At 34.6% G+C, this 18,175-nt stretch overlaps 1 protein-coding gene across 4 annotated transcripts in view; it reads right to left on the reverse strand.

Annotated features, from left to right (window-relative positions):
- Positions 1–18,175, reverse strand: part of MTBP (MDM2 binding protein) — a 77,412-nt gene that overhangs the window by 42,722 nt on the left and 16,515 nt on the right. For all 4 annotated transcript variants that reach the window (XM_047726736.1, XM_047726738.1, XM_047726735.1 and 1 more), the window contains one exon: positions 12,205–12,322. In XM_047726736.1, the coding sequence (XP_047582692.1) occupies positions 12,205–12,322 (118 nt within the window). The remainder of the gene's footprint in view (positions 1–12,204; positions 12,323–18,175) is intronic.

Genomic DNA, 18,175 nt, shown 5'->3' on the forward strand with positions numbered 1-18,175 from the left:
TAGAGGATTCATACTTTCCTGTTTGAAAACTTACTATAAAGCTACTGTAACCAAGACACTGAGGCGCTGGTGTTAACGACATACAGGATAACAGAACTGAGAATCCAAAAGTGAACAGTCATGATTTTCAACAAAGGCACCAAGAAAATATGATGGGAGAAGGAATAGTCTTCTCAACAAATGGTCTTAGAACAACCGAACCACCAATATGCAAAAGAATGAAGTTGGACCCTTATCCACCTATCTCACATATTAATTCAAAATGGATAATAGACATAAATTTAGGAGTTACACTGTAAAGATCTTACAATAAAACAAAGGCATAAAACTTCCTGACCTTGGGAGCAGGCAATGGTTTGGTAAAGAAGAGATCCAAAGCACAGTGAAGAAAAGAAAAAAAAGAGAGAAAACTGAATTTCACCAAAATTAAAACCTTTTAGGCTTAAAAGTACACCATCAAGAGAACGAAAAGTCAACCCACTATGGACTTGGGGTAATAATGCTATGTCAGTGAAAGCTTATCAGTTTTAACAAATGTACCATTAGGGTTGAATGTCGGTAATAGGGGAGGCTCTATGTGTGTGAGGACGGAAACGCTCTATACTTTCTACTCAATTTCGTTGAGTAAAACTGTTCTAAATAAATAAAGATTATTAATTTTAAAAAGTATCTATATGACATGGATAAACATGAGGATTAAATGCAAGATGCTGTAGGGAAAGTGCTTAGATCAATGCCTGACATATACTAATTATTCAGTAAACACTACCAATTACTAGCTAAAAAGGCCATGTAAATCAAAACCACAAAAAAGTACCATTTCACCTCCCTTGGATGAATGTAACAAAAAATACAGACAATAACAGGTACTGATAAAGATGCAGAAAAAGTGGAACTCTTCATGCTGTTGGGACTATAAAAATGATACAGCTACTGTTCGGCAATTCCTCAAAAAAGTTAAACATATAATCAATATATGACTCAAAATTGCCACTCCCAGGTTTTTATCCAAAATTATTTTAAGCATATGTTCACATAAAAACATGTACACAGGGTGTCTGGGTGGCTCAGTGGGTTAAGCCTCTGCCTTTGGCTCGGGTCATGATCCCAGAGTCCTGGGATCGAGCCCCACATGGGGCTCTCTGCTCAGCAGGGAGCCTGCTTCCCTCCCTCCCTCTGCCTGCCTCTCTGCCTACCTGTGATCTCTCTCTCTCTGTCAAATAAATAAAATCTTTAAACAAACAAACAAACAAACATGTACACAAATATTCATGGCAGCATTATTTACCCGAAAGGGTCAACAGTTAAAGTGTCCTTGAACTGATGTATGAATAAATAATAAGTGATACGTCCAAATGAGGAGTTGTATTCAGCAATAGAAAGAATGAAGTATTGGTGTTGTCATACAATATTATGCTATGTGTGAGAGAAGCCGAACATTAAAGATGACATGTTTATTGTATGATGACATTTAAATAAAATATCCAGAACAGGCAAATCTATACAGAAGGAAGTAGATTAGTGATTGCCTAAGGGTTGGGGAAGGAGGAGACAATGGGTATAGGGACGAACTGCTAAAGGGTTTGGAGTTGCCTTCTGGAGACAAGATAATGTCCTAAAATTGACTGTGGTGATGGTTATACAATCCATCCTATGATTAGACTAAAAACCATGGAATTGTATAATTTAAATGATTGAATTGTACAGTGTGTTAACTATATCTTAACACAGCTTTTTGTTTTAATTTATAATAATCTTAGGAATGTAAGGTCTGCTCACAAAAGAAGTTCTTAGCATTTCGGAATTTATATGCGTGTGTGTGTCTGTATGTGTATATAAATATACATACGTATGCTTCTTTGTACATATCTGTATGTACATAGTATATGTATATGTACACTATGAAAACTATACACTAAGAAAACTGTAATTTTATTAGAAAACAATTTATTTCACAGATAAACATACTGTGACTTAAAGCTTATTCCCCCAAACAACCATGAAGTACAAAAATAAATTTATACAATAGATATTAATACTGTTCATAAACATCAATCATAAAGAAGGAATTTAAATAGAGGTTTTAGGAAGGAAAAACACTGTTGTTACCATTTGCATTTGAAACTAAGGTTTGCTAAGACTTATAGTGACTTTTTAATTCGTTTACCAACTTGGCACTTAGCCAATTCAAGTTACTGGTGTCCCTTTAATCCATGGCATTCTTTCCACATTTATTTTAAATCCCATCCCCTTTATTAGCATTTTAATCATGGAAGCCTGTAATTACAGCAATCTTATTTTCCTCAAAAGAAAAATATTTATTTTAAAGAACTGCCCTAACCATAATGACTATGAAGTAATTTAAAAAGTTTTCCAAGTTTGGCAGGTGTTAATTGAAGACTTATTAAGTAACTTCTATGTAAATATCACGGAGAGTAATAGATTTACAATTAGCATTGTCACTCAAATTTCATAGCTCTCCCTAATGAAATAACAGTAAGTGATTACAACAGAAAATTTCTGTGTTTTTTTTTTTTTTTTAAGATTTATTTATTTATTTTAGAAAGAGAGAAAGAGCACACACCAGGACGAGGGGCACAGGGAGAGACAGAACCTCAAGCAGACACCCCCCGCCCGCCCACACCGGAGTGTGGGGCTCCATCTCATGACCCTGAGATCATGACCAGAGCAGAAATCAAGTCTGAGATACTTAATGGACTTAAGGCACCCAGGGGCCCCTATATATTTTCCTGTTATTTTCATAACATCAACTTGTAAGAGACTGACTGGCTTACAAGCCCTCTCTTCACCAAAACAAACACCTATTTTGGATCTACTATACAGGTAAAATGAGAGAGGCAGAATACAAGTGCCAATTAATTGTATCAAATTTTACAAATAACATAAACTATAATGAAGAGATAGATCATTATTAGTTTCATTAGCAATCAAAAATCTAGCAAAAATAAAAAAATAAAGTCATATTTTATACCAATAACTTTCTCAGGGGTCCTTAAAATTCTGTAATATCCCTTCTTTTTAAAAGTTTAACAATATAAAATATAAGATAGTATTAATGTAAAGAAGAAATAATATCGATATATTGAAAAATATCTCAGGATGATGAAGGTAGTAAAGTATTCTAGTTAAGTAAATCTTCTGACTTACTGACAAATATTTTATATATATGTACGTCTCAAGAAACAACAAAATAATATACATAATTATTTTGATAATCAAGTTAAAACATTAAACGGTAAAATAAAAGCTAGCCTTCAATATAGGCATTTTAGGAGGCTACACACTATCAACGATATCATTGTTCAAACAATTCTAGACTCAACTTTTTTGAAATGGTCCTTAGGGTCAGCTGGGGAATCATAAGGGGAAAAAAAAAGGCAACAATGATGTAATTATATTCACAAAGCATTTTCAAAAAATGTATTGCCTTCCTTGATTTCCCACTTTATTCATCAGACCAAGCTTTGAGCGATTAGGCACAAAACTTAGCTTCAATGAGACTAGCCAAGAAAATACCCTGGCTCAATTCTAAAGATAATCTGAAATGGTTTAAGAAATGATAGTATTGTTGAATAGCTGTATGACACCTCCTACTGTGAAGATTCCAAAAATGCAGAAAAATTTATAAATTGCACCATGACTATTTTAAACCAGAAACATTCGGATCAAAAACAGTATATATTTCCCTTTAGTTACAACACAGTAAAATAGACAATCTGAAAGCTACAATGAATAGAGAAACTTCAGAAGACATTTGAAGACCTTATTATCATGAAGAACAATGATCTCTATTGTTCCACAGATGAATCCTTAAGGTTGGACAGAATAAAAGCTACCGCAGAGTTTACAAAGTGTCTACCATCACCAACCGTGACTGAAACAAGCTTGTGAGATACACTAAGCAAGTATTACTATCCTGATTTTCTAGCCAAGGAATGAAAAGCCTAAAATAGCGATTCTTTTTTTTTTCTTTTTGGCCTCAGAGCATCTGAAGGTCTTTCTCTTCAGTAACCGTGGCTCTCTAGCCTAGGGTTGAAAAGAGCACATCTAGGGCAGAAGTTCTTAATACTGGATGCACTTGAAACACTTGGGTGCTTTTATAAACTACTGAGGGTCTGGTTTCCTCCCCAGAGATGTTAACTGATCTCTGGTAGAGCCTTGTTTGATGTTCTTCCTTTTTTTATTTTCTTTCCTTCCTGCCTTCCCTCCCTGACTCTCTCCTTCCTTCTCCCTCAAACATATGCACATGCATATGTCAGAGTATAAATGTGATTAATTTAGGCATCCATCACTATAATCCAGTTTTGGAGAATGTCTATTATCTCTCTGCAGTCAATCTCCCCTCCTATTCCTGGCCTCAAGCAACCACTGATATGCTTTCTGGTCCTTAAGCTTTTTATAGAAATTCCATATAAACTTAACATATATAGGTACACCCAAAACTTTTCATGCAATATGTCGAGCAATATTCCACTGTCTGGACAAAACAAACTGTGTTTATCTCTTCACCAGCTGATGGATGTTTGCAGAGTTTCCAATTCTTAGCTACTATAAATATGTCTTTTATTAACAGTTTCTTGCAAGTGTTTATATGAACATATGTTCTCATTTCTCCTGGATAAATACCTAGGAATGGAAATACTGGGTTGCAGAGTGAAGTGTAAGTTTAGCTGCCACATTGTTTTCAAGAGTATCTAAGCCATTTTACACCATCCCCAGCAATGTGGGAGATTTGCAGTTTCTTCACATCCTCATCAAGATTTGATAGTCACTATATTTAATAAAGCCATTCTAGTAAGTGTATTATAGAATCACATTGTGGTTTTAATTTGCACTTCCCAAAAGACAAATAATGTTGAGCATCTTTCATGTGCTTTATTAGTTATTCACGTATCTTTAATATCTATTCAACTCTATTATAATAGGTATAATAGTTATAATATAATATAATAGGTATAATAGTTATAATAATAACTACCTATTATTAATTGGCTTGTCTCCTTATTATTGAGTTGTAAGAATTTTTTTTTAATGTATCTGGCTACTGTTGGACATGACTGGAAATGTTTTCTCTAAGTAACCTTTAAAAATTTTTTTTGGAGTTCCTGGCTGCCTCAGTAGGTTAAGCGTTCACTCTTGATTTTAGTTCACATCATGATCTCAGGGTCCTGGGATGGAGCCCCACATCAGGCCCCATGCTCAGCAGGGAGTCTGCTTGTCCCCTTCTCTCTGCCCCTAACCCTGCTCAAGCATACATGAGCTCTCCCTAAAATAAATAAATTAAAAAAAAATAAAATTGAAAAATAAATAAAATTTTTTTCTTAGTGTTTTTCAAAAAGTAGACATTTTTAGTTTTGGTGAATTTATAGATTTTTTTTTCTTTTTATAGATCCTTTTGGTAGCTATTTTTTCTTACAGAAATTTTCTAGTTCTAGTGTTTACATTTAGTTATATAATCCATTTTGAGTTAATTTTTATATAAAAATCTTATATCTATGCTTTACATATGGATATCCAGTTCTTCTAGCAGTGTTAAAGAGACTCTCTTTTTCCCACTGGCACCTTTATTTCTATTTTTTTCCACTGATACATGCATATTCTTAATTCAATACCATACTGTCTTGAATACTGTGGCTTTACAGTTGGGATGTGAATCAAGTACCAAAAGTTATTCTTCCTTTTCAAAATTGGCCATTCCAGGTCCTTTGCAATTCCATATAAATTTAGCAGCAGTTTGTCAATTTCTATGTAAAGTCCTCTTGGGATTTTGTTAAAAATTGAAATAAATCTACGTGTAAATTTGGAGGGAAGTACCATCTTAATAATACTGAGTTTTCCAAATCACAAACATGGTGTTTCCCCACTTACTTTTATCTTCTTTAATTGCTCTCAGTAAGTTTTACAGTTTTCAGTGTATAGATATTGCACTTCTTTTGTTAGATGTAGCCCTCAGTATTTTATTCATTAACTTCTAGTCTAATTCCTTCCTTCTACTTAACTTGGAATTAGTCTTCTAGCTTCTTGAGGTTGATGTTTGGATAACTGATTTTAGATCGTATCTTCCATGATAAGCATTCACAATCCTCTTAGTACTGCCTTAGATGCTCTCCATAATTTGACAAGTTTTGGTTTTCTTTTCTTTTTTTTTTTTTAAAGCCTTTATTTATTTATTTGATAGAGATCAGATCACAAGTAGGCAGAGAGGCAGGTGGGTGTGGGGTGTGGTGAGGGGAAGCAGGCTCCCTGCTGAGCAGAGAGCCAGATGTGGGGGCTAGATCCCAGGACCCTGAGATCATGACCTCAGCCGAAGAAAGGGCTTAACCCACTTACACATCCAGGTGTCCTGGTTTTATTTTCAACTAAAAACATTTTCTAATTTCCCCTTTGGTTTCTCTTCTTTGACCTATGGGTTATTTAGGAGTGTGTTATTTAATTTAATTTAATTGCTAATAGTTAAAGCATTCCTCATATTTGTGTTGCTGATTTCTAATTTAATTCTACTGTAATTGAAGAACACACTTTTAAATTTATTAGCCTCATTTAATGGCCTACGATATATATGGTCTATTCTCAAGAATGTTTCATATGTGCTCGAAGAGAACGAGGACGCTGCTGAATGGTGTGTTCAATAAAAGTTAGTACAGTAAAGTTGGATGATAGTGTTCATTACTGAATTCCTACCACCTAGAAGAATGCCCTGAACCCAAGAGGCAAACTATAAATATTTGCTGATTAAAAGATTACTTTGTCTTGGCCACTGAAGTCTCTTTCAAAATCTTTACCTGAGTCCTTTACCTTTTCTCAAGGTGGAATTTATAGATCAGTTACACAGTGTCATAAAACCTTATTAGGGGGCACCTGGGTGGCTCAGTGGGTTAAGCCTCTGCCTTCAGCTTGGGTCATGGTCTCAGGATCCTGGGATCAAGCCCCGTTTTGGGCTCTCTGCTCAGCAGGGAGCCTGCTTCCCCCTTTCTCTCTGCCTGCCTCTCTGCCTACTTGTGATATCTGTCTGTCAAATAAATAAATAAAATCTTCTAAAAAAAAAAAAACCTTATTAGTTTCAGCTCACTATTTTGAAACATTGTTGTCACCCTGATTTGAGAATAAAGGTACATGCCTCATCAATTCAAAACATTCATTGGTCCTTATTAAGCTAGTCTCTTTAAAAATATTTTTATTAGAAGACTTGTCAGTCAACAAAACAGTAACTTTTTTCAAGAGTACCTTTAAAATATTTCCTTTCAGAGGCACCTGGGTGGCTCAGTGGGGAGCCTGCTTCCCCCTCTCTCTCTGCCTGCCTCTCTGCCTACTTGTAATCTCTCTCTGTCGAATAAATCAATAAAATCCTTTAAAAATATATTTCCTTTCAAAAGAATTCCAATTTAAACAAAATGAGGCAACAATAGGACTCAAGATTGTAACTATCATGGATGGTTTGCAGATGCATTGAGACTTGGGTGAAAATTCTGACTTCACCCTGTGATATTGGAGAATTTGGTTGATTTCTCTATACTTTAGCTTATTCATTTGTAATGCAGTTAGGCAAAGAGCAGCATCTAAATTTTTGACAATTCTGTAAAACTTCTCTGTGAACATATGGTAAGCCAGGCACTTTTCATTATACAACTGGCTGTTCAGTACAAGTTTTAAATATAGAAGTCTTTCTTCAGAGTAATTGGGTTTAGCTCAGTGGCATTTGTTCACATAGTTCTTTTGCATTTTTCCTAGTATCATAATACTTTGAGTATCTCGCTGAAAATCACTGTTAAAAATCATTCTTTGGCTATGCTTAATTTAGGCATAATTCAAATGGCACATTGTTTTTCATTTTAGGTCAAACCATCTGAAATTGCTGATACTTGACAATTTTTGATATACAAATAAGCAATACCATATGTTTCAAACTATGTACGTATTTTATTTCATCAGAGATGATTTGTTATACCTAAGGAACTGATAAAAATTGGGGCACAAATTTTGATTCACACCGCATGGATGTAATCCATTCAAAATCTTTTTACTTTTTCAGACAACAGTTATTACTTCCTGGAAATATATATTTCATGTTTTACTTAACAACTATTTTGGAGTACCTCTAAATATCTGGTACTGTTCCAGGCAGTGAAAATAAAGAAATGAATAAAAATTAAAAAATTCCATCTTGTCTCTTCTCACTTTGAAAAAAAGACACTTAGTATATTAGATAGTGATAAGTACTAAAGAGAAAAAATAAAGCTGGGGACATGGATAAAATGTCAAGAGAAGAGTCTATTTGCAATTTTAGATGGGATGGCAAGTTAGGTCCTGAATGAGAAAATGTCCGGAGTAAAGGCCTATCAAAACTGAAAGACATAACCATATGGGTTTCTGAAAAAAACCTAAAATCTAAACCCAATACCTCCACTGTCATGTAAGTTTCCTCAGGACATGGACTGTGTTCTATTTATTGCCCATCCAACATGTGTAACGGTGCCTGCTGTACTGTAGACACTTGATAAAAATATCTGTTGAAAAACTAATTAATGCAAAATAGTATTTATATAAATAAATACGTACGAGTGCTTACACACACATGCCCCAAATTGTTGTTTTTACCACAAATGTTAGCATGATAGCCTTTCCACATCTCACTTTTTTCAAGATACTATCTCTTGTGGATTTATAGTTGGTTGCTACTGAATACAATGTTATAATTCAGACTTCTAATGACTTCTTAATATCTATTTTCTATTACAGTTCAAGTTCCAGGAAAGGACGAGTCAAGTCTATCTTGCTTATTACTAATCTCCATATTATTGTACCATGCCTGATACACAATATCTACTCAATCTCAAAAGAAAAAAATGAAGGAAAGGTATGACTGACTGAAGGAATGAATGAATGAGTAACAAGGTCATGAAGGACTAAAATGAGACAATAGTTTAAGGAAACAGTTTAAAGTTTAGGTAGGAGGACAGGGGACATGCAGGGCCAACAGGAGAGCACAGCTGGACACAATGCAGTAAGTTACAGGAAACAATGTTGATTTAAGAGGCTGATCTGAGAGTTGATATCTTATTTGGAATAGTGAGAGAGGCTACTGGTAGTGGCACTATGAATGGGATACGAGGTTTTCCCAAGTGAGAGCTATTAAAACTTTATCCTCGCGAAAACTTGGCTCCTCTTTAACAAAAGGAGTTCTGTCAATGAGATAAATAAAGAATTTCCCCTAAAGAAAGGGCTATGGGTAGAAAAGAACTTAATAATCAACTGTCCAATTTGATTATTTCTACTTCTAAGATTAAAAAAAAAATACTGTAAAGTGTCAGCTTAATCAGCACTTAATGATAAAGCCTAATCAGTAATCAACAACTTGCCTTTGAAGATTATCAGGTGATACATATCTTATTATTCACAAGTTACTAATATTAAACTCCAAATTTCAAGAGGTGATAATTTAAAGAAATCAAATCAAGCCACACACTGAGGTAGTTTCTTAAAGTTGTAATAAAAATCATGAAAAAAAAAAAAACCCACTTAAGAATAAATTTTAGATCAATAAATTATGTTAGAAAAAGTTACAAAGGCAAAATAAATAATGGGCTCTCCAGAATATACTGGACAGTATATTTAGTTTAGTTAGGAGATATTAATATTCCTATTAGTTTAGGACATATTAATATTTAGCTTAGTTAGGAGATACTAATATTCAATTCAAGCCTTAAACATGTATAATATTGAGAAATGGATAAATATTATCCTATGATTTCATGTAAAATAAGTGAAATTGGCTCTGCTGCCACCTAGCAAATCTATTTCTGATTTTGTTTTAGCATCTGCCAAAATCATCACGTATAGATCTACTCCCTGGGAGGAGTTGAGAAGGGTCAAAGCTACATCTCTTTATGTACTAGCACAATGCAACAAACTATATTAACAATATCTGTTCCTCCAGGAAGCTGTTCTGAATTCTTGAGACTATGTTAGGTCATACACTCTGGAAGCACCCTCCACTTCACCTTCACAGTGTCCACTAAACAGATTCATAATGATTTTTCAAAGTGCTTTCATCACTTGACTATAAATTTCACAAAGAAAAGGGCTGTGCAACTACTTCCTCAAGTGTAAGGACCCAGTTTGACTCCTCTTTATTTCCCACACTGTATCATGCAATAAATGGTATTTTGATGTTGATGTTCATGATTATAGCTATCTAGGGTCTTTGAACCACTATTTATTAAATCACTTCCTAACTTTTCTTCCACTTTTACCTTAAATTCAGGTATTTCTGAAGATCCCAGCCATGGTTCTCTTTTCTAGTCATGCTGTCTGTATGGTTTTGTCCAACCACTCCTAAGGCTTCAACTATTACCTATAGACAGTCATGGCAGGCTTTTACATTGGTGGCTTCTCAGTATTCACACCCTTGTCTAGTCACCTTCCCTTTGAATCTGGGCTATTCCTGTGAGTAGCTCTAAATAAAAGAATACAGCAGAAGTGACACTGGGCCAGTTCTGGGATGAAGCCTTAAAAATCCTGACAGCTTGATTTTTGTATGTTTTGGAGTCTTAAGACACCATGTAAAAATTCCAGCTAACCTGCTAGAGATCACATGAAGAAACCATGGGGCAAGGGAAAAGGCTCTGAGACTACCTGGAGAAAGACAGTTGTCCCTGCATCCCAGCTAAGCCCAACTCGTGAACAATCCACAAGCTCAGTGCAGCCACATCAGTGACCACTGGTGAGAATGGAAGAACCGTCCAGCTGAACTAGGTCAAACTGCAAAACTGTGAGCAAATAAAAACATTTGTTCCTTGAAGCCACTTAGTCTTACGCTGCTTTGTTATAAAATAAATAAAATAGCTGGTAAACTCAAAATCTAAATCTCTAGCCCTGACCACTCTCTGGGGATAATGGACCTAATTTCAAATTCTGAATTTAAATTTCCACATAGATATTATCTCCATTTCAAATTCAACATTTGCTAAAATGGATTTCAGTATCTCACCTATATAATACTGTGTAAGCTGCTGATTTTAAATTTGTATTCCTCAGGATTCTATGGTTCTGGAGTATTTCTAGAGATTTCTTCTAGAACAATGCAGGTGGACATGTTTTAATTTCAGTTCTTAGTCCCATCATATCATGGGTGATGAAAACTAACTACAAGCTCAATAATAATTTAAACAAATTATTGTCCAATAAAAACAACACTTACGTATAAGCAAAGTATGAAGAAACACTCTTTAGTTATATGACTTTGGGCAAGTAATAATATTTTGAGCTGTAATTACCTCATAAAATACTAAAGTTTGGATATAAATGATCTGATTTTACAACAGAAATTAAGATTTCATTTGTGTAATGACATTTTGAATGTAATAAATTACTAGAGGCAATACAGTGCAGTACTTAAGAGCACAGGGCCTGGGTTCAAATCCTCGGAAAAGTTAGAGAGTTATTAACTGTTAGAGCCAGGATTTTAACCAAGATTCTGCCAATTAACAGCTCTGTAACTTCTTCAAGCTCCAATTTCCTAGTCTGTTAAATGGACATAAAAATAAGTTTATAGGACTAATAAGAATTAAATGAGCCAATATTTCTAAAGTACACAGAACACTGCATAACATGTAATTGTTAAATAATTTCTAATTTCTCTAAAAAACTATAATCACAAGTTTGTTTTTTTATGTGCCGACCATATAATAAAACAACCACTTTTTCTTCTTTTACAAGAAGATTTTGTTTATTTGAGAGAGAAAAAGAGAGAAAGAGAAAGGTTGCTCATGGGCAGGGGGAGGGGCAAAGGGAGAAGCAGACTCCCTGCAGAGCAGGGAGCCTGACTTAGGACTCTATCCCAGGACCCTGGGATCATGACCTAAGCCAAAGGCAGATGCTTAACTGACTGAGCGACCCAGGCACCCCTCACCACTTTATTTTCATCAATTTCATTCTTGAAAGGTCTCTAAGAAACCCATGTCCAATAAAATTAGCTATCTACTTAATCAAGACTTCTGCCTTTGGATTACTGATATTTTTTTGACTAAATAAGGTAGCATACACTTTGATACTAACAATAGGTTACTGAGATAATAAAAAATCTTAAAATGATGTGGGTTCTTTTTAATCAGTAGTAACAAATATAATTTTCTCATCAAGAATGTCATCTCCACTTCATAAACAACTTAAGTATTTACTACTTACCACTGATTGTCTTGGGCTTTTTAGCTATATATTCTCTCCATTTTCTTGAACTGAGTTGGCTGGGAGGTGGAATAAGTATGTTACTAATAGTACACGGCAATACAAAAAGAGCACCAACCTGGATAAAACAAAATATGTTAAAAAATATATACATATATAAATATATATATATATAAATATATATCACTAAAAGTGACTACACACTGAGATTAATTCTTAAATAGTGTCACCTGACAATTTTTCACTTGAATTTCACCTATCTAACATGTACTTTGCAATGCTCTCTCACAAGGCCCCTGGAAAAACAAAAACAATACCTAAACTGTCAAAAAAAAGTAAAAAACCAGACAAAGGTAGACAAACATAGACTCCCTTTTCCATTAAGTTATAGATCTCTGAAAGCCTTGTTATTCACAAATTTTTTTTTAAGATTTTATTTATTTATTTGACAGATGGAGATCACAAGCAGGCAGAGAGAGCGGAGGAAGCAGGCTCCCTGCTGAGCAGAGAGCCCTATGCGGGGCTCGATCCCAGGACCCCGGGATCATGACTTGAGCCGAAGGCAGAGGGGTAACCCACTAAGCCACCCAGGCGCCTCATTATTCACAATTTTTGCTTCAAGTTCAGGTTGTGGTACATTTCTTTGTATATCTGCAAACCAGTGAGAGCCTGGGAAAGCCATCATCAAAAGATTTTGTCATATTTAGCCATAATTTTATAACATTTTGTCTGGATAAATTATTGTTCTGGTTTCAAAATTACAATACATCTGTAGGTAATTTCAACGTCTATTCCCAGAAATCAGAGTTTTAATCCTAATAAGGTATAAAATGCAAAGAAACCATGAATCATATGCCAGAAAACCTACAGCAGCTCTGACTGATTTATGAGAAAACTCAGGTTATTCATCTTTGCCTTGCCAGGAATGAGCATACAGATGTTTATTAAATATTTGTTTTCCCAAAGCCAGCATATTATATTTAGGCAAAATCTCAATTTGATTAAGTACTGAATAAAACGAACTACACTCTGAAAGCTACATTTCCCTGTTATTTTAGAACTATAAGCTACAACAATCAGCAAATCCCAATAAATATTTTTTTAAACTCCAGGGAAATTTAAGTAAGATATCTTATAGATCTCAAATCTAATGAAAAATCACTTTTAATCAGCACTTCTAGACAAATGAGTCTCATGACATATATATGATACTAAGTCAATACTTTAATGTATTAGTTTTTCTGCTATTTGTTATCTTATGCATTCTTAGATATACAAATAAGTATATTAGGAGCAAAAAGAAAAGGGAAAATTAAATGTTTATTTTTGTTACTATAGCCATGCCTTTTTTTAACTCTAAGTCAAATGTATTTTACAGGGGCGCCTGGGTGGCTCAGTGGGTTAAGCCACTGCCTTCGGCTCAGGTCATGGTCTCGGAGTCCTGAGATCGAGGCCCACATCGGGCTCTCTGCTCCGCAGGGAGCCTGCTTCCCCCTCTCTCTCTGCCTGCTGCTCTGCCTACTTGTGATCTCTCTCTCTCTCTGTCAAATAAATAAATAAAATATTTTTTAAAAAATGTATTTTACATAATTAAGTATTAGACACTAAAAAAAGTATTAGCAACAGAAAATAATCATTAAATATAAAAAGATCTATATTTAACTTTGAAACATGAAATCCTAGTTCTACATACTTGCATAAATGAAACAGGCAGCGCAAAATGCGTAATGAAAGTATTTTGCTCAAAGGATAGACAAAGTTGTGAGTATGCTAGATCAGGGCCCAGTTATAACTTAATTATATAATTATTATAGGTAAAGCTGAACAAATTAGAGATGCTAAATGCAATTCAATGCACGACTTAAAGCCTGATATTATAAATATTCCTACCCAGGCAAAGAAGTAGCCAAATGTTTGAGACAACTTATTCTCAAATAAACATTTGCTACAAATATGAAAATAAACATTTCTAAATCCTTAAAGTTATAATTTCCTACAAAATACATTAATGTCAATTGTTTATACTGTGTCATAATAAACTTAGATTCTGACAACTCATTCTCCCTCATGCACTAATCATTAGATATACTCTGAAACTTGAGGATGGTGCTTCTAGGTTATTATATTATCTCCAGAATTTAAAAACCAAATACTGTTTCAAAACCTTGATTCATTCTTTTCAGTAGGTAACACCTGAAGAAGCAGGTACTAAGGCAATCACGTTTCTAACCTTACAAATTCTCTTCTTAAAAAAATATTTTCTGGGGTATTTGGGTGGCTCGGTCGGTTAAGCATCCAACTCTTGATTTTGGCTCAGGTCATCATCTTAGGGTTTGGAGATCAAGCCCTGTATCAGGCTCCATGCTGGGTGTGGAGCCTACTTAAGAATCTCTCTCTTCCTCTGTCCTCTGCCCCTCCTACCACTACCACCCCACCCCCCACCCCTGCTGGTCTCTCTCAAAAAATTTTTTAAAAATAAGTAAAACAAAATAAAAAATATTTCCTGGTCATACAATTAGTAGATATGATTCTTTAACAATCCTCTTATTTTTTTTACTAATCTATTAAGCGTCACTATAAAAGGTTTTTCTTTTTATTCTGGGGCTAATCAAACCTGTTTTTTTAAAGTCAGAAGTTGACTTAAGATCATATAGATCACTAAAATGTAAGTACTATGAAAGCTTCCTAAGGAGGGACCTTGTCCATTTCATTCTCTCCAGTATCTGAAACAAGTCCCTGGCACACAGCAGGCAGTCTCTGCCCTAGGCCCCCACACAAAATTGCTGAATAAATAAATGAAAACCAAGTTACAAAGCATTAGAATTATTTCAAAGAATGAGCATGCAAATCAAAACTACATTTTTTCAAAAATGTAAAAGACTAATTATGATCTAGTATAAAAAGAAAATACAGTGCTTCCCATCCAGATCTGTTAGCTAAATTATGTTTCCAAAAATCATCCCTTATGCTGCTTTAAAGTAGGAACATCTATACAAAATTTCATCATTTATTTGTCCCTTACTGATAAAGAATACTCCAATTTTTTTTTAAAGATTTTATTTATTTTAGAGAGAGAGAAGGGGAGAGAACAGGCAAGCAGCGGTAGGATGCAGAGGGAGAGAGAGAGAATCCCAAGTAAACTCTGTGCTGAGCACGGAACCCAATGTGGGACTCGAAATCACAACCCTGAGATCATCACCTAAGCCGAAATCAAGAGTCGGACACTCAACGGATGAACCACCCAGGCACCCCAAGAATACTCTAATGTTTTATAGTCATTGTCCAATAAATAAAAATGACACTAAATAAACTATGACAATAAATAAAATGAAAATGATAATCTAATATGCCAAATTTAAAACAAAACAAATGAAAATACAATAAATAGTTTAGTTTGCTTCTAATATTAGTGTTCCTTATCTTCAATAACGAGATGCATTAAGGATTATTTTATACCTGTATTAAACAAATTACAAGTATGTGTCTGATTTTGACTTGAAAAATTACCTATAAAATAATTCCTAAAAATTTCATCATATCTTCAAAATATCTAGAGGATATTTTGGAGCTTTATACCTTTCAGGAAAATGTTTCACATATGCCTATCATTTGGGCTAGATAAACTTCAAAGACATTAAAATTAGTTATCAACCATCGTTTATAACATACTTGACAGTTTATAAAACATACTACAATTTGGTTTTCACTGCAACTTTTGCAACAGATAAAACAAGGATTATTACTTATAATTTACAATTTAAAAAGCTATAAGCCAGTGAATGGTAGAACTAGGATTTAAATCTACATTTTCTAAAGTATATTCATTCTTACTTGACACTTTCAATTCTACCATACTCTTCTCCTTCCCTATTTGAAAACATAGATGAAATGATTAATGATCAATGATATTCTCATTTCCAGAATGGAGAGGCCCCCCTGCAAAATTAGGTGAACTAGGTAAGGTTACACGGAGAACTATTTAGTTACTTGGGTTACAATAGGAACATATTTTTTTTTATTCTTTGTGCTTTCTTTTTCTTTTCTTTTTCTGTCTTATTTTCTTTTCTTTCTCTTTTTTTTTTTTTACTATACAACTCTGCAAGATTTCTATGTGCATATTTTTATAGAGATATATGATCTTACTAATTTGCTTAAAGTAAGTCCACCTGATCACTCTACTGCAGTCTGCTTGTGTTCTTCATAGTTCCTTTGTTGTAGGGTGGGGAGTGTGAGGGGTGGGGGAGAGGGAGAGAGAATCGTAAGCAGGCTCCACACGCGGTGCAGACCCCCACACAGTGGGCTGGATCTCACGACCCTGAGATCATGACCTGAGCTAAAACAGTCGGCTGCCTAACTGAGCCACCCAGGCTCCCCTCTTCATAGTTCTTATTATTTTCTCTTTTTCCCACCAACATGTAAGTTCTGTGAGGATAGTCTTCATTTGTGCAATCCATCACTGGATCCCTCGTATCTAGCACACTGTCTAGCACATAATAAGATACATGTTGGATGAATAAGAAAATATAAATTTTTAAAAATTTCACATTCTTTAGAGGTATTCTTTAGAGGATGAAAACACAGGCTAAAATTATACTTCATCAAATAAACACTTAGGCACACTATTCAAAAACTTAATTTTATGGAAAAAGAGGCTAAAAGTCAAAACTTTAAGATTTATTTATTTGAGAGAGAGAGAGAACATGCAAAGAAGGAGGGGCAAAGGGAGAGGGGGAAGAAAATATTAAGCAGGCTCCACACCCAGCATGGAACCCAACACGTGGCTTGATCACACGACCCTGAGATCATGACCTGAGCAAAAATCAAGACTCAGATGCTTAACCAAGAAAGTCAAAATTTTAAATTATCTATAGTCAAGCATCTTAAGGCCCAAATTGTATTTCTTTTACTTATCAATTTTCTAAGGGAATTATAACCAGTATTTGACTATAGTGCCATAGGGAAACTATAATTATAATAATCATTTTCCTCCCTACAGAATTGTTCGAAATAGTGTATTTGTTGTTAAAACAGTAAGATAATGTTAAGTAAATACTGTCCATGAATATTCTGTGCATTAAAAATTGTTTTCATAGAAACACAGTAAACTGGGGTGCCTGGGTGGCTCAGTGGGTTAAAGCCTCTGCCTTTGGCTCAGGTCATGATCTCAGGGTCCTGGGATCGAGCCCCGCATCGGGCTCTCTGCTCAGCAGGGAGCCTGCTTCCCTTCCTCTCTCTCTCTCTGCCTGCCTCTCTGCCTACTTGTGATCTCTGTCAAATAAATAAAAATAAAATCTTTAAAATTATATAATTAAAAAAATAAAAATAAAATTATATAATTATATATCATTTTAATTATATATATTAAATATATAAAAATATATTTAATGTTAAATATATAAATATAAAATATAATTTTAATTATATATATGTAATCTAGTAAAGTCAAGTATAGTAGTATATTTAGCAAGTATATTTATATATATTTATATATAAAATTACTGAAATAGCCACAAATCTCATAAACACCACCAGAATGAAGAAAGAAAAACAGAGTGATGCCTGGGTGGTTCAGTCAGTTAAGCGCCTGCCTTAGGCTTAGGTCGTGTTCCCAGGGTCTGGGATCCAGCCCTGCACTGGGCTCCTTGCTAAGTGGGGAGCCTGCTTCTCCCTCAGCCTGCCGCTCCCCGTGCTCGCTGGCTCTCTCTCTCTCTCTCTGACAAATAAATAAGATCTTAAAAAAAAAAAAAAACACCTGAAAACTTACAAATGATAATACAGTGAGGCTTTAGAAGTTTTTCTCACTTCCACCCACCTGTCCTACCATGAAAAAGATAATGCAAGCATGAGAATATCTTCTCACATAACTGAAATCAGATGTTGAAGGAGTAGGTTAACAATCATCTAACATGTCTTCAAATTTTAAAACTAACAAAATTACCAGTCATGAAGCTTATTTTTGAAAAATCTCTTC

Source organism: Lutra lutra, chromosome 4, assembly GCF_902655055.1.
Source record: "Lutra lutra chromosome 4, mLutLut1.2, whole genome shotgun sequence".
NCBI classification, from domain to species: domain Eukaryota; kingdom Metazoa; phylum Chordata; class Mammalia; order Carnivora; family Mustelidae; genus Lutra; species Lutra lutra.